At 47.7% G+C, this 26,475-nt stretch overlaps 3 protein-coding genes across 3 annotated transcripts in view; 1 reads left to right on the top strand and 2 right to left on the bottom strand.

Annotated features, from left to right (window-relative positions):
• The window catches only part of LOC138975063 (ELKS/Rab6-interacting/CAST family member 1-like), a 271,931-nt gene that overhangs the window by 33,586 nt on the left and 211,870 nt on the right, over positions 1–26,475 (bottom strand). The window contains exons 12-21 of the mRNA XM_070347709.1: positions 23,089–23,181; positions 22,246–22,358; positions 21,436–21,607; positions 19,307–19,471; positions 15,913–16,038; positions 14,961–15,139; positions 11,510–11,615; positions 10,953–11,111; positions 8,263–8,364; positions 7,141–7,323 (exon numbers count right to left, since the gene is read on the bottom strand). Of these exons, the coding sequence (XP_070203810.1) occupies positions 7,141–7,323; positions 8,263–8,364; positions 10,953–11,111; positions 11,510–11,615; positions 14,961–15,139; positions 15,913–16,038; positions 19,307–19,471; positions 21,436–21,607; positions 22,246–22,358; positions 23,089–23,181 (1,398 nt within the window). The remainder of the gene's footprint in view (positions 1–7,140; positions 7,324–8,262; positions 8,365–10,952; positions 11,112–11,509; positions 11,616–14,960; positions 15,140–15,912; positions 16,039–19,306; positions 19,472–21,435; positions 21,608–22,245; positions 22,359–23,088; positions 23,182–26,475) is intronic.
• On the bottom strand, positions 961–1,401 carry LOC138976624 (uncharacterized protein KIAA1958 homolog; the record flags this gene model as incomplete). Its single annotated transcript, XM_070349485.1, has 1 exon — positions 961–1,401. A coding segment is annotated over one exon (441 nt), but the record flags the coding sequence as incomplete, so codon positions are not given.
• Positions 9,624–10,733, top strand: LOC138976606 (uncharacterized). Its single transcript, XM_070349468.1, has one exon. It carries the CDS (start codon positions 9,624–9,626, stop codon positions 10,731–10,733), a length of 1,110 nt encoding a protein of 369 aa, XP_070205569.1.

The following is a 26,475-nucleotide window of genomic DNA, read 5'->3' as shown; positions in this document are numbered from 1 at the left end:
ACGGCTTAAACATGTGAGGGTTTTACGTAACGTTTTCTTGGTTTTAGAAAATAGGAATTAACGTGTAAATAATTATATTGGCTCATGCAGCTTAATATGTTGGACGAGTGAGTATTTTTATTGTGCGAGTGAAAGAAACTAAAGACAAGTTGATTTATGGACTATAAACTTTACAGTGTTCCAACTGGGGGGTTTTCATCGCCGGAGGCTGAACTGAACCAGTCAACTGCGGCTTGTGGACATGACCATGGCATGGAGAGCTGGCAGGGTTCTACAGTTAGCCGCCGAGACGAACTGGAAGGATCAAGGACTACGTCAAGCAATGGTTGCGGTGTCGTGAGGACTGGTGCATCCTTGTCAGTCGTCTGAAGGACTTACAGCCATACCAACATCTTGAGGGCCGAAAGATGGCAGTAGGGTAACGTACAGTAGAATACCTATTCGTCTTACCTGTTAAGCTGCTTTGTTTGAGCCAAAAGGTGTCTGCGTCTTGGACTGTAGAGTTTCTTGCGGTGTTGTCGACCTAGAGTACTGGTCGAAGCCCGGAAATGATTTTGTGATGTAAAAAGCTTTGTAAACTAATAATAATTAGTCTTGGCAGTGTCAAGATCCATTTAACACCAGGTTTTTGCGTGTGTGAGTGCGTGTGCGCTTGTGCCTTGTAAGCTACGGTAGCGGACAACTATTCAGATTACATTCAAGTCTGTAAACAAATACTAAATTTATAGAGTTGTGTAGAGGCATTTATGATTGTCTAAAAACCGGGCTATACCACTCCATAACACTGACAAAACGGAAATATGTGAGAAGCGGATGTGCATGAGACAATTATAAAGCCAGCCAGCCACGCTTATCCCAAGGGCCTGTAAATTGAAACTTGTCTGTCGTCAAGAAACAAAGTGTTCTCATTTACAAGCTCAAGAGCATTTGAACTACGAACCTTGACAAGACGTTTAACTTTTAAAAGGAGTGGTTGGTGTACCTCGGGTTGATGATCCCAGCTTTTCTGCACATGTTTTTCATGGTTGCTGACAACTTGTTGACGCCGACAGGTTGGCGCTTGAACCATGGGAATTCTTCAGATGCAACTTTTGTGTTTGTTGCACAATAGAAGGGGGAACTTGTCTCGGAGTAACCTTTTGGTCGGAGAGCTGCGTATGTTTTGTAAACTGCGACAGGGCAGCGCTCATCGTTCGACGCCCAAGCTTTCGGACAGACATCACGCACAGACTTTGGATTGTCGCCCTGGCATGTTTTGGATTGTCTTTCGCAAAATTGGAGATACTCTCTGCCATTACTGTCTTCATGCAAGGACACGTCTCCCCACTGCATGTGCCTGTGAGGAGTCACGCTGCGCAGACCAAAGTTGACTGTGTTTTGCCACCACAGAGTATTCAGGATTGCTTCTGGATCTGCGACTCCGAGCTGTTTTGTCTGCCACAGCTTGTCAACATCTTCATCTTTCAGCGGTTGAGCCCTGTTAGGTAAGTTGCCACAACCTTCCTGTTTAACTATCTTCTGCTTTGTCTTCACGACTTCTCTCAGTTGTGCAAATTCGGGGCCGTCTATAACGGATGCACAGTACTTTTTAGATTTCAACTGTCGATGGATGCTGCTGAGAAGGCCCCTCAGCGTGGATGGTTCATACTCTTTGCCATCCGGTTTTTTCAAACTCATGAAAAAGGAGCAGAGAATTTTGCATAATTCTTGTGGTTGGATGGTGCTAATGTTTCTTTTGTCCCCGTGTTTCGCCATAAACGTCGATAGGCGACGTATATCGTAAACCGTTTTTCGGAGAGTGTTCTTGTTCTTGTTTGTCTGAACGAATGAGTCTATTGGAGAAAAATCATAAATCATGGATGACTCACTTTTTTCTTCATCGACTTCGTCATTCGCGTCATCACCAAACATGTCTTCGAACAGCTCATCACTCAAAAATTCTTTCAGTGTTGACAAATCGGTTTTCGTGGCAGTTGCCATTTTGTTGCAAAAGTAGTTCTTCATGAATATGTAATTACTAATTTACATAGCTTGACCTTCCGGTTGATCCCATGTACTACTAATTTACATAGCTTGACCTTCCGGTTGACCTCATTTACATGATATACACACGTGTGATTTGAACGATTTTTATCTCACGGGTATCTCTCTCACGTATGTAGGATAAAATATATTTATATGTTTTTGAAATCAGAACATGATGAATAATAAAATAAAAGTAATTTTGGATCGTTTTATAAAAAAATAATTTTAATTACAATTTTCAGATTTTTAATGACCAAAGTCATTAATTAATTTTTAAGCCTCCATGCTGAAATGCAATACCGAAGTCCGGCCTTCGTCGAAGATTACTTGGCCAAAATTTCAATCAATTTGATTGAAAAAGGAAGGTGTGACAGTGCCGCCTCAACTTTTACAAAAAGCCGGATATGGTGTCATAAAAGACAATCATCGAAAAAAAGAAAAAAACGTCTGGGGATATCATACCCAGGAACTCTCATGTAACATTTCATAAAGATCGGTCCAGGGTTTACTCTGAATCGCTCTACACACACACACACACACACACACACACACACGCACATACACACACACACACACACACACACACACGCACATACACCACGACCCTCGTCTCGATTCCCCCCTCTATGTTCAAACATTTAGTCAAAACTTGACTAAATGTAAAAAGGAGGGAATCTTAAAATGGAGGTAAATTTCCAGAGGCTATGAACAAAACATCTGAGCAGGAAAGGAGGGTCTTAAAGGGGAGGAAGCCCCACACTGGGGGGTCCTAAAGGGGAGGAAGCCTTACACTGGAGGGTCTTAAAGGGGAGGAAGCCTCACACTGGGGGGTCTTAAAGGGGAGGAAGCCTTACACTGGGGGGTCTTAAAGGGGAGGAAGCCTCACACTGGGGGGTCTTAAAGGGGAGGAAGCCTCACACTGGGGGGTCTTAAAGGGGAGGAAGCCTCACACTGGGGGGTCTTAAAGGGGAGGAAGCCTCACACTGGGGGGTCTTAAAGGGGAGGAAGCCTCACACTGGGGGGTCTTAAAGGGGAGGAAGCCTCACACTGGGGGGTCTTAAAGGGGAGGAAGCCTCACACTGGGGGGTCTTAAAAGGGGGTTCCACTGAAGTTACAACAAGTGTGTTCCAAAGTGAAACACTTCAACTTACAGTGTTTATATGAAGAATTACGGTAATGGGAATCCCGTCCCTGACAGTGGGCGACTCGACCAGCCAGGTATAGCATGAACAGATCCGTTAATTCATACACTCACTCCTTCAGAGCGTTCCGGTTGTACTCTCGCTCCCCCACCCACCACAGCCACACAAGGAAATGCTAAACAGGATTAAGGGGAGCAACACTCATCTCCAATATTATTTATGCGTGCGCATTAGTGTTTCCTTTGTGTAGGGGAGAGGTATACAGGCATGCACGGACACAGACTATCGACCTCAAAGTTTGTTTTCCGGCACCTGTTGATTTTCTCGCAAATCATGATGGTTTAAACAGGGTTTATTCAGATGCATGTTTAACAAAGATATGGGATTCGTGATACAGCAAAGGAGCGCAACAAGATACACGTATACATGTGCTTTTTGAGACAAAATAATGATTAATGAAATTAGGACACAGAATAGGAACATACCACTACCTAGATACATACAGGAAACAGAATAGGAACATACTACTACCTAGATACATACAGGAAACAGAATAGGAACATACTACTACCTAGATACATACAGGAAACAGAATAGGAACATACCCCCTTTCAAATACCTTGTGTTTCCAGAAGTTCTGTTCACATTGACGATATGTCAATTTACCTCTATTTGAAAACTCTCCTTTTTGAACCTATTCTTGAAAAAAAAATCTTTAAGAGACCTCAAATTAAAGGAGTATTCCTTTGTATCATGTAAAACCTGGGACAGTTGTGTGGTGGTGCATATGGTCATGTCCATGGGATGGCATGCAGATCACATGCAGTGACCAATGGTGTAACAGAAACAGTGAAACACAGAAAAATGAGACACAAAAGCAAAACAAAAAAACAAAAACAAACTATGTAAGTAGTATCGAGGCTTGTTCCACTTAGAAGATAAGGGGAAAAAAAGAGAAAAATTCACAGGCGATTTTATGGAATTGATTGTCTAAGATTAACAAAACGAGACTTACCTTCAGAAAATACTCATACACGTGCACGCACGTACGCACAAGCACACAATCACACATACACACACACAACACACACACACACACACACACACACACACACACACACAACACACACACGTACACACAACACACACACACACACACATCTCCACCCACCCCACCACCCACACCCACCCACGCAACCATCCCCCCCCACACACACACCCGCACACCCACACACACCACACACACCCACCCACCACACACACACACCCACCCCACACATACACCCCACCCCCACCCCCACCCACACAGCCATGACATGCACAGACTTTTAGCAACTTAATTCTTCGATGTCTGGGCGTCTATGCTTGCAATGCGGACTGGAGGTAAAACTATTGTGAAAACACTTTCGCCGGCTTATCGCAAGCTTACAACGGTCGCTTATCAGTTCCGCGTTATGAGACCTTCCCCCCCACACAAAGCTAAGTAAATATGGTCAAGTGGAGAGTGGCGTGTGTGTGTGTGAATGGAGAAGGGGGGAGGGGGGGGGGGGGGGGTGGTGGTAGAGCTGTGGAGGTCCATGATCAGGAAGCTGCAGTGTATACCTACAGTACAGTTGTACACGATCGGACAATAACACTCACTGGACGATTAGCCATAGCCTGGTTAAAGTTGTAGACGGACAAAAAAGTCAAGAAATAATGAGTATCGATATCTTCAAAAATATTGTTTTTAAGTAAGCGTGTTACTGTACACAATCATCACACCAGGTCCACAAAACAAAATAATCAGAACGAGAACGAGTACAAGAACAAGAACAACAACGCCAACACCACCACCACCACCAACAACAACAACAACAACAACGACAACAACGCCAACACCTACATCAACAACGTCATAATTCAACATATGCATGGTAAACAACAGTCCACGTAACAAACGTGATACCGGGCATTCAATCTGGAACAAGAGATAAACATTTTGCCTCTGAGAAAAATCGGTTAAAGACTCAGTAGAACTATGTATCAACTCCACCTAAACGACGGAATAAACAAGTCGCGTAAGGCGAAAATACAATATTTAGTCAAGCTGTGGAACTCACAGAATGAAACTGAACGTAGTCCACCGCTAGTGCAAAAGGCAGTGTCAGTGAAAGTGACGAGCCTGTTTAGCGCGGTAGCGCTATATAGCGGTTGCGCTGTGCTTCATAGCACGCTTTACTGTACCTCTCTTCGTTTTAAGTTTCTAAGCGTGTTTTTAGTCCAAACATATCAAATCTATATGTTTTTTGAATCAGGAACCGACCAGGAATAAGATGAAATTGTTTTTAAATCGATTTCGGAAATTTAATTTTGATCATAATTTTTATATTTTTAATTTTCAGAGCTTGTTTTTAATCCAAATATAACATATTTATATGTTTTTGGAATCAGAACATAATAAAGAATAAGATGAACGTACATTTGGATCGTTTTATAAAACATTTTATTTTTTACAATTTTCAGATTTTCAATGACCAAAGTCATCAATTATTTTTTAAGCCACCAAGCTGAAATGCAATACCGAAGTCCGGCCTTCGCCGAAGATTGCTTGGCCAAAATTTCAATCAATTTGATTGAAAAATGAGGGTGTGACAGTGCCGCCTCAACTTTTACAAAAATCCAGATATGACGTCATCAAAGACATTTATCGAAAAAATGAAAAAAACATCCGGGGACATCGTACCCAGGAATTCTCATGTAAAATTTCACAAAGATCGGTCCAGTAGTTTTGTCTGAATCGCTCTACACACACACACACGCACAGACAGACAGACAGACAGACAGACACACAGACACACACACACACACACACACACACACACACACACACACACACACACACACACACACACACACACGCACATACACCACGACCCTCGTTTCGATTCCCCCTCGATGTTAAAATATTTAGTCAAAACTTGACTAAATATAAAAACACGAAAGGCGAAAGAATTCACTATCAACTACCAAGAAAGAATCAGTATCAATCGACCTTCATTGCCACGAATAAACCATGCAACTACGTACGCAAGCAAGCAAGCAAGCAGCCAAGCAAACAAGCAGGCAAAAGAATAAACCTGCATTGAAACGAATCATTACTGACAGTATAACACATGATCATGAAAAGTGTGAAGGAAATGAATACAAGCCAAAACTTAAAGTTACATGGCTTCTTGAATACTCTGACATGTTTACAAATGTGGCTGTAAGTTGGAAAGTAAATTTATCCTACATACGTGAGAGAGACACCCGTGAGATAATAATCGTTCAAATCACATGTGTGTATATCATGTAAATGAGGTCATGTCAAACAAGTCTGGCAGGGACCTGTTTTTCCACTGCTTATGATGCCAAAGTCACCGAGACAAACGTCATTATAGAAACAAAAATTGCGCTCGCTAATTACCCTCGATGAATCTTTAGAACTAACACGTCACGCCACACTTTCGGAGTGACGTTTCTTTGCTTTGACGTAATAGATTGCACGAAGCTTTAGAAGAGATCGAGGTTCCAAAAACAAGCGTCTTCAATTTAGCTGCCTCGACTGCAAGACATTTTCAGTAAAATACACGTAAGTACAGTATGTAGGATAAACAGAATACTACATGGCTTGCTGTGTCGTACCAGATTTACACTCGTTGCTTTTTCAAATAGTGAACAGCTCGCTTTCGCTCGCAGTTCAATATTTAAAAAAACAACTCGTGTAAATCTGGCACGACACAGCAAGCCATGTAGTATTCTCTATATATTTCCGAACTTCACTTTTTGTAACACACAAGCAATTATACACGCAAGCAAGCAAGCAAACAAAAACGAAGACAAAGCGAGAAAAAAAATCAACAAACTGAGAGACAACCAATGAGACAGAAAGACAAAGACAAACAAACAGACAGACAGACAAATAAATAAACACGCAAACAAACAAACCAACCTCTTTGAGATGCGCCACTTCGCGGGTTAACCTCTGACTGCTCTCCCTTTCGTGGTCAAGGGTCATCTGCATCTCATTAATGCGTTGCTTGGTGTCACGTGCCAGGTTCTCGCGCTCGTTCCGTATTTGCCACTGTGTCTCTTTCTCCATGGCCGCTCGCTCTCTCGCCACCGCTTCTCGCAACTACGAGAACAACGATAAAAAATCCTGTTTTGAAACTTGTACCTTCTTCTTCTTCTTCGTTCATGGGCTGAAACTCCCACGTTCACTCATGTTTTCGGACGAGTGGGTTTTCACGTGTATGACCGTTTTTACCCCGCCGTTCAGGCAGCCATACGCCGCTTCGGGGGAAGCATACTGGGTATTGTTGTGTGTCTATAACCCACCGAACTCTGACATGGATTACAGGATCTTTTCCGTGCGTACTTGGTCTTGTGCTTGCGTGTACACACGAAGGAGGATAAGCCACTAGCAGGTCTGCACATAAGTCGACCTGGGAGATCGGAAAAATCTCCACCCTTAACCCACCAGGCGGCCGCGGCCGGGATTTAAACTCACAACCTTCCGATTAGGAGGCCGATGTCTTATCCACTAGGCCACTGCGACCGTCTTGAAACTTGTACCATCAGGCTGTATATATATATATCTATATATAGCTAATAGAACTGAAAAATGTATGACTATGCTTGAAAATGTCTTTTTAAATGGCGATGCGCACACCACCCGTCACGAATAACCGAGATCGGCTACAGTGATGAAAATCCCACGACCAATCATACAGTGGAGATCCAGATCCAGAAATGTATAATGGGTGGCTGATTACGAATATCAAAACGCGCACACTCCTGGGTAGTGTGATGCTGTTGGTGTTCCCCTTTAAGGAGGCAAACACACACACACACACACACACACACACACACACACACACACACACGCGCGCGCGCGCGCGCGCGCGCGCGCACCCATACAAACACACCAACACCCCCACCCCCTGAACATACAAAGCCAAGTAGGGACGAAAGGAAACAAACCATCCTAAAACATCCAGAAACTAGGGCACCATCAACACTTATCACAGCGCCTACGTGACCTAAACAGTCATTCGCTGATTTAAGAACATACCTCAATGTCAAGTTTCTCCTGCAGGCGTCTGTCCGCGGAATGCTGGGTCTCCTGCAGGTCTTTCATCTTCTCCTGCAGGCGAGACAGCTCCTGGTTCTTCTCCTGCAATGTAATGAGAACAGAAACATATTTTAAGGAGAGTACAATCTTTCTGCATAGCATACTATTTACTATCTACCTGTCCCAGGGTAGGCCAGTTGGTCCTAGGAGGACGTACAAATCAACTAGTTCTGCATCAGCAAGACATAATCAAAAACGAGAAAACATGAAAATGGTCAATAGAGAGACCAAAAAGCAATGTACTCACGTTAAAATGACGAACACGGAACGAATAACAGCGACGTTTCGACCTAAGGGTCTTCTTCAGGCACAAAAACACCAAAATACACACACAAAAAAGAATAAGAAAGACGATAGAACAGATAAAGAGGAGAATAACTGACAAAAAACTGCACTGCACAAACCAACAAATGACAAAGACAGAGAAGCAAGGGAAGCTACTCGAGGGGAAGCCAACAATAACACAGGCAAGAAAAAAGAGTTGAAAAGCGGCAGTTTTGAGGTCTGTAGACCAAACAAAATGTGGGGGGGGGGGGGGGGGGATGAATGGGAACGAAAGAGAAAACTCACGTACCCGTGCGGACACACACACACACACGCGCGCGCACACACACAAACATACACACAAGGTGGAACAGCGGGGGGAAAGTTTAGATGAATGAATTAACGGCGGATGTTAATTCCATCGGGGCAGGTAGTGCCGAGGGATGATATGATGTGGGACTCCCTGAGTTTGCGCTCGAAGGAGTCGCCACGTACTTGCCACAGAGCCATGACTCTGACATGATCAAGTGAGTGATTAACGGCGGTGAAATGAAGGGATACTGGCCTATTACGGGAATGACGGATGTCGGCCAGATGCTCGGAGAAACGCACCTCGAGGGTGCGCGCGGTTTCTCCGATAAAAATCTGGCGACAAGAGAGGCAGACGATCGCATAGACAACGTTGTGACTTTGACAGTCAAACGTTCTCTTGACCGTGAAGGAGCCACGAGGGCCTTGGAGGCAGGTGTCAGAGTGGAGGAAGGGACAAAATTTGCAATTTCGTTTGGAAGAAGGAAATGTCCCAGGGGCTGTGGGGTTGGTGGGACTGCGAAGACGGGATCTCACCAAGAGGTCGCGAACGCGAAAATAAAAATGAAAATGGTCATCAAAGTGTTCTTATCTTATCTTAGCTCTGAGAGCAATTGGTTTTCATACGTCCATTTACGTGTATAAGTTTTTAAAATTATGCACGGTGAACGGTTAACTTACTGCATTTAATTAAGACATGCTGAAATATAATAAACACCTATTATTTGATGCGAGCACACCAAGATCAAGATTCAGTTAAAGTGTCCCAGTGTACGTCTCGATGTATCAATGTGCCAACCCATCACTCCGTCCCACCCATCACTCCGTCCCACTCCGTCCCACCTATCACTCCGTCCCTCCCATCACTCCGTCCCACCCATCACTCCGTCCCACCCATCATTCCGTCCCACCCATCACTCCGTCCCACCCATCAATCCGTCCCACCCATCACTCCGTCCCACCCATCACTCCGTCCCACCCATCACTCCGTCCCACCCATCACTCCGTCCCTCCCATCACTCCGTCCCTCCCATCACTCCGTCCCTCCCATCACTCCGTCCCACCCATCAATCCGTCCCACCCATCAATCCGTCCCACCCATCACTCCGTCCCACCCGCCACTCCGTCCCACCCATCACTCCGTCCCACCCATCACTCCGTCCCACCCATCATTTCCGTCCCACTCCGTCCCACCCATCACTCCGTCCCACCCATCACTCCGTCCCACCCATCACTCCGTCCCACCCATCACTCCGTCCCTCCCATCACTCCGTCCCACCCATCACTCCGTCCCACCCATCACTCCGTCCCACCCATCACTCCGTCCCACCCATCACTCCGTCCCACCCATCACTCCGTCCCACTCCGTCCCACCCATCACTCCGTCCCACTCCGTCCCACCCATCACTTCGTCCCACCCATCACTCCGTCCCACCCATCACTCCGTCCCACTCCGTCCCACCCATCACTCCATCCCACCCATCACTCCGTCCCACTCCGTCCCACCCATCACTCCGTCCCACTCCGTCCCACCCATCACTCCGTCCCACTCCGTCCCACCCATCACTCCGTCCCACTCCGTCCCACTCCGTCCCTCCGTCCCACTCCGTCCCACCCATCACTCCGTCCCACCCATCACTCCGTCCCACCCATCAATCCGTCCCTCCCATCACTCCGTCCCACCCATCACTCCGTCCCACCCATCACTCCGTCCCTCCCATCACTCCGTCCCACCCATCACTCCGTCCCACCCATCACTCCGTCCCACCCATCTCTCCGTCCCACCCTCACACCTCACTTCACGAGTAACACAAAATAACCCTTTTATCATAAATTAACCATTTTTCAACATTGTTCATCTTGAATTTATTATTATTGCTTATTGTTTTTCTGTCGACCCCTTGATTTTCTTTTGTCGACTGAAAACGTTTCCTCTCTCAATGGTTATACGTTAAACAAAAGCAACCAAAAAAGAACACAACTGCGACTACATTTCGCTGTCGATCACCATAAACGCGGAATATATAAAATACGCGAAAAAAAGAGAAACGACTAACTGAAATGAGTTCAGCGTTTTCGGCCAACATCTGTGCCATGCGTTCGTCTGTCTTGAAAGAAGAGTTGCGCCGCTCCTGTTCTATCTCCCCCCTCAGCTCCTCCAGGGCGCGCTGTTTGTCCAGGAACAGGGACTCTCTCAGCTGTAGCATGGCCGAGTCCTGGTGACGAAACGAATATAGTGACGTCACGGTTTATGACGTGTGTGTGTTTGTTTGTTTGTTTGTGTGTGTGTGTGTGTGTGTGTGTGTGTGTGTGTGTGTGCGTGCGTGCGTGCGTGTATGTGTGTTTGTGTATGTCTGTCGGGGGATAGAGACTCAGTTGTAGCATGGCGGCGTCCTCGTGACGAAACGAGCAAAGTGACGTCACCTTTTATGACGTGTGTGTGTGTGTATGCGTGCGTGCGTGCTTGTATGCTAGCATGCGTGCGGGTGTGTATGTGTGCGTGCGTGCGTGCTTGTGTACTAACTTGTGTTCTTGTGTGCGTACATGCGTGTGCTTATCGAATCCAATAAAGAGTTAGCAAAGTTAATTTTCTGCATATTGGTCATCAACTCACGGTTTCCTTGCGCAGCATGTGCAGCGTCTTGCGGTGATCCTCCGTCACTGCCGCTCGTGCTGCCTGCTCCCTGGCCACCTCACTGGTCAGCTCCAGTATCTCCTGCCTGTCATCATCATCATTGTCATCGTCATCATCATCAGCAGCAGCAGCATCACCACCATCATCATTATCATCACCATCACCATCATCATCACCACCACCATCATCATCATCATCATCATCATCATCATCATCATCATCATCATCATCATCATCATCATCATCATCATCATCATCATCATCATCATCATCATCATCATCATCATCATCATCATCATCATCATCATCATCATCATCATCATCATCATCATCATCATCATCATCATCATCATCATCATCATCGTCATCATCATCAGATTGTAAGTGCATACAAGTATGTAAGGGTGTGTCAGGGTGCGTTATGGAGAGGAATGAGAAGAGTGTATAAGTGCGCGCGTATGGCCATGCGTCCCCGCGTGTTTGAACGCGTGTGTATGTGTGTTTCTTCGCCACGGTACCACACTCTCTCCGACATACACTCACCTACAGTCAGCCCCCATCCCCTACACTCACCTACAGTCAGCCCCCCACCCCTACACTCACCTACAGTCAGCCCCCCACCCCTACACTCACCTACAGTCAGCCCCCCATCCCCTACACTCACCTACAGTCAGCCCCCCATCCCTACACTCACCTACAGTCAGCCCCCATCCCTACACTCACCTACAGTCAGCCCCCCATCCCTACACTCACCTACAGTCAGCCCCCATCCCCCTCACCTACAGTCAGCCCCCATCCCTACACTCACCTACAGTCAGCCCCCATCCCTACACTCACCTACAGTCAGCCCCCCACCCCTACACTCACCTACAGTCAGCCCCCATCCCTACACTCACCTACAGTCAGCCCCCCATCCCTACACTCACCTACAGTCAGCCCCCCACCCCTACACTCACCTACAGTCAGCCCCCACCCCTACACTCACCTACAGTCAGCCCCCCACCCCTACACTCACCTACAGTCAGCCCCCCACCCCCTACACTCACCTACAGTCAGCCCCCCACCCCTACACTCACCTACAGTCAGCCCCCCACCCCTACACTCACCTACAGTCAGCCCCCCACCCCTACACTCACCTACAGTCAGCCCCCCACCCCTACACTCACCTACAGTCAGCCCCCCACCCCTACACTCACCTACAGTCAGCCCCCCATCCCTACACTCACCTACAGTCAGCCCCCACCCCTACACTCACCTACAGTCAGCCCCCCACCCCTACACTCACCTACAGTCAGCCCCCATCCCCTACACTCACCTACAGTCAGCCCCCCACCCCTACACTCACCTACAGTCAGCCCCCCATCCCTACACTCACCTACAGTCAGCCCCCCACCCCTACACTCACCTACAGTCAGCCCCCCACCCCTACACTCACCTACAGTCAGCCCCCCATCCCTACACTCACCTACAGTCAGCCCCCCATCCCTACACTCACCTACAGTCAGCCCCCCATCCCTACACTCACCTACAGTCAGCCCCCCATCCCTACACTCACCTACAGTCAGCCCCCCATCCCTACACTCACCTACAGTCAGCCCCCATCCCCTACACTCACCTACAGTCAGCCCCCCACCCCCTACACTCACCTACAGTCAGCCCCCCATCCCTACACTCACCTACAGTCAGCCCCCCACCCCTACACTCACCTACAGTCAGCCCCCATCCCCTACACTCACCTACAGTCAGCCCCCCACCCCTACACTCACCTACAGTCAGCCCCCCACCCCTACACTCACCTACAGTCAGCCCCCCATCCCTACACTCACCTACAGTCAGCCCCCCACCCCCTACACTCACCTACAGTCAGCCCCCCACCCCTACACTCACCTACAGTCAGCCCCCATCCCCTACACTCACCTACAGTCAGCCCCCATCCCCTACACTCACCTACAGTCAGCCCCCCATCCCTACACTCACCTACAGTCAGCCCCCCATCCCCTACACTCACCTACAGTCAGCCCCCCATCCCACTCACCTACAGTCAGCCCCCCACCCCTACACTCACCTACAGTCAGCCCCCATCCCTACACTCACCTACAGTCAGCCCCCATCCCCTACACTCACCTACAGTCAGCCCCCCATCCCCTACACTCACCTACAGTCAGCCCCCACCCCTACACTCACCTACAGTCAGCCCCCCACCCCTACACTCACCTACAGTCAGCCCCCATCCCTACACTCACCTACAGTCAGCCCCCCACCCCTACACTCACCTACAGTCAGCCCCCATCCCCTACACTCACCTACAGTCAGCCCCCCACCCCTACACTCACCTACAGTCAGCCCCCCACCCCTACACTCACCTACAGTCAGCCCCCCACCCCTACACTCACCTACAGTCAGCCCCCCACCCCTACACTCACCTACAGTCAGCCCCCACCCCTACACTCACCTACAGTCAGCCCCCCACCCCTACACTCACCTACAGTCAGCCCCCACCCCTACACTCACCTACAGTCAGCCCCCCACCCCTACACTCACCTACAGTCAGCCCCCATCCCTACACTCACCTACAGTCAGCCCCCCACCCCTACACTCACCTACAGTCAGCCCCCCACCCCTACACTCACCTACAGTCAGCCCCCCACCCCTACACTCACCTACAGTCAGCCCCCACCCCTACACTCACCTACAGTCAGCCCCCACCCCTACACTCACCTACAGTCAGCCCCCCACCCCTACACTCACCTACAGTCAGCCCCCATCCCTACACTCACCTACAGTCAGCCCCCCATCCCTACACTCACCTACAGTCAGCCCCCCACCCCTACACTCACCTACAGTCAGCCCCCACCCCTACACTCACCTACAGTCAGCCCCCCACCCCTACACTCACCTACAGTCAGCCCCCCACCCCTACACTCACCTACAGTCAGCCCCCCACCCCTACACTCACCTACAGTCAGCCCCCCACCCCCTACACTCACCTACAGTCAGCCCCCCATCCCTACACTCACCTACAGTCAGCCCCCACCCCACTCACCTACAGTCAGCCCCCCATCCCCTACACTCACCTACAGTCAGCCCCCCACCCCTACACTCACCTACAGTCAGCCCCCCACCCCTACACTCACCTACAGTCAGCCCCCCACCCCTACACTCACCTACAGTCAGCCCCCCACCCCTACACTCACCTACAGTCAGCCCCCCACCCCTACACTCACCTACAGTCAGCCCCCCACCCCTACACTCACCTACAGTCAGCCCCCATCCCCTACACTCACCTACAGTCAGCCCCCCACCCCTACACTCACCTACAGTCAGCCCCCACCCCTACACTCACCTACAGTCAGCCCCCCACCCCTACACTCACCTACAGTCAGCCCCCACCCCCCTCACCCATCCCCCCTTTCCACACTCAGCAACTGACCTGAGCTTGAGATTACTTTCGTCCTTGTCCTTGTTGTCTGCCTGAAGGTCGGCGACCTTGACCTGCAACTGGGTCAGCTCCTTGTTGAGCACGTCCACCTCGTGGGACAGCAGCTGGCGGTTCTCCTTGCTCTCATGGCGCGCCATCGTCTTGAAGGCGTTGTACTCCTTGGACTGCTCCTGTGTGGAGGAGAGGGGGGGTAAGAGTGGAGCTTCTTTGTGGAGCGGTGGTTGAAGAGTTCAACATAGACTGACTAGGTCTCAATTTTAAACTAGTTTTTGTTCCATCTCGCGAATCTCAAGCCTAAGAACATTTAGTGTTGGTTAGGGTTACATGTCACCCCCCCTCCCTTTCCCGAGAAAAAAGAACAGGAAAGCAAAGTAGATCAACTTCTTCTTCTTCTTCTTCTTCTTCTACATTCGACTGGTCAAGTATCAGGCGACCGAGGGATCCCGCAAAAAATGTCAAACATCTTTGGGTGTTCCTGATATAATTATGTTGTCCTTATTCACAACCCCAACCGAACTGTACCTCTCGGGATCTCCAGTGACTGAAACCAAATGTTTTATTTCAAAATATCTTTCAACAATATAGACGTTACACCTCGAACATCAAGATAAACCAACATATTGTTCATGTTTAAACTCCCCCCTACACTAGTAGCTAGCAGGCATCGATAAACAGATAGACTGTTAACATCTCAGAAGACAGGAAAAAAACACCCACAAGAATGTTAGTGAATGGAACGTTAAATTTTTGACCAAAAATAAATGTTTAAAGTTTTCTTTTTCATTACAGACAAAAGTGTGTGTCTTTTTGTGAGTGGTCAAAAATGAGACGTTGCATTAACTATCTTTCTTGGTTTTTTTAATACTAGCTAACAGGCAATCAAGCAAAGCATAGCAAGCAAGCAAGCAAGCAAGCAAGCAAGCAGGTAAGCATGGACCCATACCTGGATGAGCACGTTCTTCTCCTGCTCCATCCTCCTGAAGGCGAGTTCCAGTTTTTGCACCTGTTGCTGCGCGATGGCCCAGCCGTTCTGCGTCTCCTCCAGGCGAGCGTTCAGGGTTTCGAACTCCTTAGGAACCACAAACAATGGCCACCATATCATTGCCGTCTCTGTATTATTGTAGCAGCCACATTTATAAAGGCTTTCAGCAGCCACATTTATAAAGGCTTTCAGCAGCCACATTTATAAAGGCTTTCAGCAGCCACATGTATAAAGGCTTTCAGCAGCCACATTTATAAAGGCTTTCAGCAGCCACATGTATAAAGGCTTTCAGCAGCCACATGTATAAAGGCTTTCAGCAGCCACATGTATAAAGGCTTTCAGCAGCCACATGTATAAAGGCTTTGCTTAATTGAGCCTGAAGGCGGCTTCGTGAAGCTGTTTTAACCGATAATGTAGCGCTTGAGGGCACGTAAGTCCAGTGGCTAAATTCTTCTGATTACTTGGGTCTCACAAAAAAACCGATGAAAACATGATTGTGATTGTATCAGTTTTTCTTATACAAGATTGTACTGACCATTCCTGGCATGGACATTGCTAGTTTGTCTGTCCGCCTCCCATCCTATTGTCTTAACTCTGTTAGCGTCTGAATCAAATCAGACAGGGCGCTATTTAGGAATCTGTGTAACAAAGGGAGGTAATTAAAGTGCCATAAATGCATACACCATGTGCCACAAGAGTTTGTGAGAAAGTCGCTTGTTCATTTCAATGCTTGTTATTCTGTCAGGTGCCAGGAGATTGGTTCCGCGTTAGTCTCAGTTACTCTTGCTGCATAATTATGTTGTATGCATTTAGAGCGCTTACTTCCCTTTGTGTATCAGATGTGTTGGTGTCGTCACTATTACGCTGCTTGATTCTGCCATTGCTTCTGCTGTTGTCGGCGTGTTTGTTGCACTGCTAACTACTAATCATGATGTTTGTCCTTCGTAGTCGAAGATGACCTTAGCTTCATTTCAGCTGTGGTGAGTCTTGGGCTTGTTGTAGAGGCCAACCTGAGCTCGAAATCTCTGACACACTGTACACGTGGGTGGATACCGTGGATGATGTGACGTCAGCTCGGGTTATGTGCGTTAAGCGCTTCCTCTCACTTGCAGCGATTTCCCTTTCAACTGCTGCGTTAAGCGCTTCCTCTCACTTACAGCGATTTCCCTTTCAACTGCTGCGTTAAGCGCTTCCTCTTACTTACAGCGATTTCCCTTTCAACTTTCGTTATGGACCTCAGCCACACTTTCCCAGCGGTTGACGTCGACGTCCAGGTCTTTTAGCGATGTCTTGAAGTGTCCTTTGAACGCCTTTTTTTGCCATTTTTCTTACTTTTTTTTGTCGTGGCAGAGTTGGCCATGCAAAAGTTGTTTAGGTATATGACTGTCTTTCGTGCGCCTTGCATGACAGACCCATCTTATTTGTGCTTTCTACCTTTCTACTACAACTACTACCACTGGCACTACTACTACTCTTGCTCGTACACCCTTCAAACAGTGTGCCCAACCCATTTAAATCCTCACGCTGCATACGGACCTGTGTCTCTCTCTCTCTCTCTCTCTCTCTCTCTCTCTCTCTCTCTCTCTCTCTCTCTCTCTCTCTCTCTCTCTCTCTCTCTCTCTCTCTCTTGAAGTGCATTCAATATTGGTTCCGCTTACTTAAGCAGCCGGACGTTAGATTTTCTAAGATGGCATACTTGTCCCTATTGAATATGCATGAAAGGGGCCATGACAACTGGGTCACATGTGTTAAGTCTTTGTTGTGTGAGCTTGGTTTTGGCCTTGTGTGGCAATTTGGAAGCGTGGCAGATGAGAGACTATTCCTGCGCACCTTCAAAGAACGATTAAGTGAAAACTTTTGTCTGAAATGGCTCAATCATACGTCACAAAGTCCTCGCTTTGAACTTTACCACAGTCACAAAAGTCTGATCGGACGAGAACATTATTTAGACTTAATAAAAGTGAATATCTACAGGACAGCTCTCAGCAGGTTCAGACTTGGCGTCTCTCCATTCAGTGCACACAGGCAACGTTTTTCGCATTCGGAAGCAAGCCGGCTATGCCCTTTTTGTACAAATAAAACTGAGGATGAAATACATGTTGTCTTTGTGTGCCCAGTGTATCAGGCTATTAGAACCAAATATATTGGCATACCGGTTGACTCTCCATGCGAACTCCAACTGTGTGAACTGTTGAAAGGTAGCGACGAAACAAAAGCCGTAAGTTTTGCTAAATATATATTTCTGGCTTGGAAAGCGAGGCAGAAGAGACTTGATGTTTGATTCGTGACATGAAAAATGTACCCCTCGGTATTACCGTTACCAGAAAGTTTTCATGGTTGATACACTGTTTGCTACGATGTATATATCTATATTGTGAGGTGACTATATTAGCAAGCAACTGCCAAAAATATTTAACACCATGTATATACATTTGATTCGATTACGTGAAATGCTGATTTTGTACATTTTCTCTTTTTTTTACCATTGTAAAAACCAAATCACTGGTTACACAATTAAACAATCCAATCCAATCTCTCTCTCTCTCTCTCTCTCTCTCTCTCTCTCTACTTCCTCCAATTCCTCGTATAGATCTTTATAAATCCAGCTTAGCTTTTTCAGGATCATCTCTGTGGAATTCTTTGCCAATAGAAATCAAACGATCCGCATCATTAAAGGCCTTTAAAAGGCAGTTGCACTCACATTTGAGCACACTATAAACTGCCCCTGATGTCTAGTTTCCATTGTGTACTCGGATAATGTATGCAATGCTCTTAAGTGTTTTGTTTTTATGTTTATACTCGACCATTATTTTGATGTTTTACTAGTTTAATACTTTGATTAGATACTGTTCCTTTTAGGTATGAAATGATAGCATGTGCTTGTGTGTAGATATGCGAGCGCACGCTCGCGCGCGCGAGCATGTGTGTGTGTGTATATGTGTGTGTGTGTGTGTGTGTGTGTGTGTGTGTGTGTGTGTGTGTGTGCATGTGTGTGTGCATGTGTGTGTGCATGTGTGTGTGTGTGTGTGTGTGTGTGTGTGTGTGTGTGTGTGTGTGTGTGTGTGTGTGTGTGTGAGTTTATGTGTGCATGTGTGTGTGTATACGTGGGTGTGGATGTGTGTGTGTGTGTATGTGCGCAGTCTTTGCTTTCGTTTACAATTATTCTCTGTATATGTTCCAAGGACAGGTTGGAAGATTAGGCTAAGCCTAAAACCTTTATCCTTATGTAATAAAGTTCTGAGTTCTGAGTTCTGAGTTCTGAGTTCTCTCTCTCTCTCTCTCTCTCTCTCTATTAGTCTCCCTCTCTTTCCCTCTAACCCTCCCTCCTTCTCCCTCCTTCAAAAAGTCCACCCACCTCACTCAGCTCTTCACGCTGCAGACGGGCCTGTTTCTGCTCGCGGAGGAGGTCATCCTTGGCTGCGTCCAGCTGACGTGCACACTCGTCACGCTCCAGTCGCAACACCTCCATGCCTCGCTGCCTCTGCTTCAGGCTCGCGTTCTCCTCGTGAAGGGTCTTGGCCTGAGAGGGTAGAGGGTAGAGGGTAGAGGGTAGAGGGTAGAGGGTAGAGGGTTTGAATGTGATCATTTTGACACGCTCACGCCTGCTTTTGAGATAACTGATACAGTGGAACCCCCTTTTTACGACCTTAAAAAAATCAGAGAAAATCATATCTTAAAAAAGAGGGAGTCTTAAAATGGAGGGGGGGGGGGGGGGGGGAGGGTCTTACAAGGGGGGTTCCAGAAGGGAAATAAAGGGGTAACAATATCATGACCTCCCCCCCCCCCCCAAAAAAAAAAAAAGAAAAAAAAAGAGTGAGTGGCTCGGTTTTACTTGATGTGCATAAGGATCGCACACGCTTTATATCCCTTGAATATGAAATGCCAAAAATCCTATTGCCCATCAACCTTGATTCGCTTTCTTTCAAAGTGGTGATCAAGGTTTTATGGTTGCAGAACAAAACAGGGCCGGTCGGGTAACACGATGATGGTGACGAGGATATGAACATTGCAGAAAAGGTCTAATACATCTTATTTTTATCTTTGTCTATACAGACCATACATAATCACAGAAACGGTACAAACACACGGACATCGATCATGCATGATATGAAAGTAGTCCATAATGAGTCTGTGAAAAATAAACAAACAAACAAATAAACAAACAAACAAACAAACCATCAACTAGACTATTGCATTCAATTTTGTATATCGATTGAGGTTCACATTCTAGGATACATTGATATCTACTTCTAATTGATCCAATCAATAAAATGGGAACTGCCTTGATAAAGTGTTAGTTTGATATCAATGTAATTTACCATGCAAATATACAGTTGGCTAAATCAGCTTAAAAACTGACACAAAAAAAAACACTGAACACACGATTCGGCAACAACCAGCTAGCAACAGGTCAAGACAACTAGAAACAGTTACCAGTGTCCCAGCCATTCGCTGGATTCCCTGACACAACTTACCGGTCAAAGATATCCAAAGAAGAAGCCACGAAAAAGAGATAAGAAATTAGCAAGATAAATCAGAAAAAAATGGTTTCACACAAAATAAAACAAAGGATCCTTTTTCCAGTAGTCTTGTTTACTTCTCTTAATTTTCCTTCCTCTTTCGTGAGTCCTTAAGCTTTAAATCCCTCTGAGTTTGATACACTGATGTGTATGTCCATTCAGAAAGGAAATAAGGCCCCCCCAAAAAAATAGTCTGTTTACGGTAACCCGACCGACCCTATTTTTTTCGCGCGACCCTAGACTTTTTTTGGGCATTTGAGAAGGAAAAAAAAAAAAAAAAAAAAAAACCGTAAAAATATGGTTTTTTGAAAAAAAAAAAAAATCCCGACCTACCGACCCTATTTTTTTGGCCTATGTTACCGTAAACAGACCTATTTTTTTTGGCCTAAACAGAATCTATTCCACGTTTACTGTCCTCACTGTTCACCAGGCGTCCCCGATCCCCAGACCACACCTACACTTCTTGGGATTCAGTATGCAAGTCCTTCAACAGCAAACGCAAGCGTAATAATCGCTCCTAGCCCTATGCATAAATATATACCTTCTCTATCCCCTCTTTTTCTGTCATCTCAACCGAAGATAACAACCGCAAGACAGTTTAACATCAGCTATCAATGACCTCTTCTTTGGTGATTCGCAAAGATTCGAACCCACGTAACTCGCTGTGCTTGGACTCCACCTCCGTGTTGTAGGTTTGGGACATGACACGCTTGCCTTCCCCACTTCCTCTCCGATCCCTTCCCCAGCCTCAACCCCCCCCCCCCCCTCTTTTGACCTAAATCTCATGTCCTATCATACCTCTTCTTTGGCGACATGAGGCGCCAGCTCTCTCGGGCCGACGGCCTACGCAATAAACCATTCGTGCGTTCGTTCTCTCCCTCTCACCGACCCATCTTCCACACCACCCTTAATCACCCCCACGCCACCCTTAATCACCCCAAGCCAGTCTCATCTTCTATCATACCTCTTCTTTGGTGATTCCCAGAGATTCGAACCCCCGTAGCTCGCTGCGCTTGGCCTCGACCTCCGTGTTGTAGGTGTGGGACATGACACGCTTCCGTTCCACGTCGTCCAGCAGGCGGTGGAGGTCCTTGGTGGCCGTGGCTCGCTTAAAGTCGATCAGCATCAGCTCTGACCTGTGGTCAAAACCATCGGACATGAGGAGACGAATACAGGTACGGTGAGAAAGGATTGAAACTATACTGTAACTAATGTTCGGAAATGTGCATACACCGCAGACATGCTACAGCACACACACATCCAACATCGTTTAGAACACACACACACACACACACACACACACACACACACACACACACACACACAAACACACACACACACACACACTCACGCACACACACACACACACTCACGCACACACACACTCACACGCACACACACGTGCGCGCGCACATACACACGCGCACACACACACACACACGCACACACACGTGCGCGCGCACATACACACACACACACACACACACACACACACACACACACACACACACACACACACACGCACTAATACATAAGATATTTATCCAGCAGTCATTTCTAAACTAAAAGAGTCTGCTACCCCATATTAAAGTTTGTGTCGCAATGTTAGAAAGTAGCGCGTTAAAGCCCTGTTTTCTTTGCTATTCCTTGCTAGTCTTTGTGTACATATCGGAAACAGCACAATAAACAGTTTCTTATCGCATTTCTCACGGGTCGCATCCAGCCTTAACAAACATTTCCCAGCACTAACCACGCAGACACCCACCACACCCACCTGGCCTCTTCCGCGTCCTCTCTCATCCCCTTGGCGTCTTTCTCGGCCTCCTTCAGGTGTAGCTTGGTGGTGAACAGCGCGCCTCGCAGTGTCTTTAGCTCCTGGCCTAGGATCTGGAAGATGCAGAAAACATTGACGCGTGTCGAACAAAACCACTGCGATCTGTGTATGACACATGCACACAGCAAAGTAGCTAGGGTGGAAACCCCCTTTTAATTAGACCCTTTTTTCACACACTTGTTGTTCTTTACCTTGGTACATTTACCCTCATTTTGAGACTCCCACCTTTTTGAGAGCTGACTTTCTAAGATTTTTAGAGGTCTTAAATGTATTAGGTAACGATAAGGAACGCAGCAGTCACCTCGACATACAACTGACCCGTGGACAACAACAACAACAACAACAGCAACAACAACAGCAACTACAACAACAAGAACAACAACTACAACAACAACAACCACAACAACGGCACACACAACATTATTCGCCCGTGCCCACTCACAAACACACATAAACACGCATGCACAAACGCACGCACTCATGAACACACGGACTCACTCACTCACTCACACACAAAATAAAACACATTCCCAAACCCAAACCAACCTCCCCCCCCCCCCCCCATACACACACGCAGAATAAGATCAAACAACCACCTTCCAGTATTCACACTCAACTGAAGGGAAACAACCCAAAATGAAGTACGCCAACAACATTTTGATTATCGTTCCTGTTTAATACGCGAGTGGTCTTCGAGTTCGAATAGAATGGAATCAGTCTGCGGCACATATTTTTGCTCACAAGCCAATGTCTATGTGCAGGTTGCTTGCCGAAGGACCTTACCAGTTTATCAGCGTTTTCTATGTGGTAGCCCACGTTTGCCGCGGTCAGTGAGTCCGATGGATATTCGGGCTGAGAACTGACCGCTGTTTGTGTCTGGAACAAAAGTGACAGAAATTAATATCAGTACACGATTTACAGCTTCACAGAAAAAAGTCTCGGCATGGTTATTTGTGTCTGTCTCTCTGTCTGTCTCGATCTTGCCCCCAGCTAGATGGATAGAGAGACGGTCAGACAGATAGACAGACACACACACAAACAACTTGAATAAACAGACAGACAGACAGACAGACAGACAGACAGACAGACAGACATACACACTGAGAGACGGACAGCCAGACATACACACTGAGAGACGGACAGCCAGACATACACACTGAGAGATGGACAGACAGACATACACACTGAGAGACGGACAGCCAGACATACACACTGAGAGACGGACAGCCAGACATACACACTGAGAGACGGACAGCCAGACATACACACTGAGAGACGGACAGCCAGACATACACACTGAGAGACGGACAGCCAGACATACACACTGAGAGACGGACAGCCAGACATACACACTGAGAGACGGACAGCCAGACATACACACTGAGAGACGGACAGCCAGACATACACACTGAGAGACGGACAGCCAGACATACACACTGAGAGACGGACAGACAGACATACACACTGAGAGACGGACAGCCAGACATACACACTGAGAGACGGACAGACAGACATACACACTGAGAGACGGACAGCCAGACATACACACTGAGAGACGGACAGCCAGACATACACACTGAGAGACGGACAGCCAGACATACACACTGAGAGACGGACAGACAGACATACACACTGAGAGACGGACAGCCAGACATACACACTGAGAGACGGACAGCCAGACATACACACTGAGAGACGGACAGACAGACATACACACTGAGAGACGGACAGCCAGACATACACACTGAGAGACGGACAGACAGACATACACACTGAGAGACGGACAGCCAGACATACACACTGAGAGACGGACAGCCAGACATACACACTGAGAGACGGACAGCCAGACATACACACTGAGAGACGGACAGACAGACATACACACTGAGAGACGGACAGCCAGACATACACACTGAGAGACGGACAGCCAGACATACACACTGAGAGACGGACAGCCAGACATACACACTGAGAGACGGACAGCCAGACATACACACTGAGAGACGGACAGCCATACATACACACTGAGAGACGGACAGCCAGACATACACACTGAGAGACGGACAGCCAGACATACACACTGAGAGACGGACAGCCAGACATACACACTGAGAGACGGACAGCCAGACATACACACTGAGAGACGGACAGACAGACATACACACTGAGAGACGGACAGCCAGACATACACACTGAGAGACGGACAGCCAGACATACACACTGAGAGACGGACAGCCAGACATACACACTGAGAGACGGACAGCCAGACATACACACTGAGAGACGGACAGCCAGACATACACACTGAGAGACGGACAGACAGACATACACACTGAGAGACGGACAGCCAGACATACACACTGAGAGACGGACAGACAGACATACACACTGAGAGACGGACAGACAGACATACACACTGAGAGACGGACAGCCAGACATACACACTGAGAGACGGACAGCCAGACATACACACTGAGAGACGGACAGACAGACATACACACTGAGAGACGGACAGCCAGACATACACACTGAGAGACGGACAGCCAGACATACACACTGAGAGACGGACAGACAGACATACACACTGAGAGACGGACAGCCAGACATACACACTGAGAGACGGACAGACAGACATACACACTGAGAGACGGACAGACAGACATACACACTGAGAGACGGACAGCCAGACATACACACTGAGAGACGGACAGCCAGACATACACACTGAGAGACGGACAGACAGACATACACACTGAGAGACGGACAGCCAGACATACACACTGAGAGACGGACAGCCAGACATACACACTGAGAGACGGACAGCCAGACATACACACTGAGAGACGGACAGACAGACATACACACTGAGAGACGGACAGCCAGACATACACACTGAGAGACGGACAGACAGACATACACACTGAGAGACGGACAGCCAGACATACACACTGAGAGACGGACAGCCAGACATACACACTGAGAGACGGACAGACAGACATACACACTGAGAGACGGACAGCCAGACATACACACTGAGAGACGGACAGACAGACATACACACTGAGAGACGGACAGACAGACATACACACTGAGAGACGGACAGCCAGACATACACACTGAGAGACGGACAGCCAGACATACACACTGAGAGACGGACAGACAGACATACACACTGAGAGACGGACAGCCAGACATACACACTGAGAGACGGACAGCCAGACATACACACTGAGAGACGGACAGCCAGACATACACACTGAGAGACGGACAGACAGACATACACACTGAGAGACGGACAGCCAGACATACACACTGAGAGACGGACAGACAGACATACACACTGAGAGACGGACAGACAGACATACACACTGAGAGACGGACAGCCAGACATACACACTGAGAGACGGACAGACAGACATACACACTGAGAGACGGACAGACAGACATACACACTGAGAGACGGACAGCCAGACATACACACTGAGAGACGGACAGCCAGACATACACACTGAGAGACGGACAGCCAGACATACACACTGAGAGACGGACAGACAGACATACACACTGACAGACGGACAGACAGACATACACACTGAGAGACGGACAGCCAGACATACACACTGAGAGACGGACAGCCAGACATACACACTGAGAGACGGACAGACAGACATACACACTGAGAGACGGACAGCCAGACATACACACTGACAGACGGACAGACAGACATACACACTGAGAGACGGACAGCCAGACATACACACTGAGAGACGGACAGCCAGACATACACACTGAGAGACGGACAGCCAGACATACACACTGAGAGACGGACAGACAGACATACACACTGAGAGACGGACAGCCAGACATACACACTGAGAGACGGACAGACAGACATACACACTGAGAGACGGACAGCCAGACATACACACTGAGAGACGGACAGCCAGACATACACACTGAGAGACGGACAGACAGACATACACACTGAGAGACGGACAGCCAGACATACACACTGAGAGACGGACAGACAGACATACACACTGAGAGACGGACAGACAGACATACACACTGAGAGACGGACAGGCAGACATACACACTGAGAGACGGACAGCCAGACATACACACTGAGAGACGGACAGACAGACATACACACTGAGAGACGGACAGCCA

This window comes from Littorina saxatilis, linkage group LG9 (genome assembly GCF_037325665.1).
Source record: "Littorina saxatilis isolate snail1 linkage group LG9, US_GU_Lsax_2.0, whole genome shotgun sequence".
Lineage (NCBI taxonomy): Eukaryota > Metazoa > Mollusca > Gastropoda > Littorinimorpha > Littorinidae > Littorina > Littorina saxatilis.
This window is presented reverse-complemented; position numbering and strand designations above follow the sequence as displayed.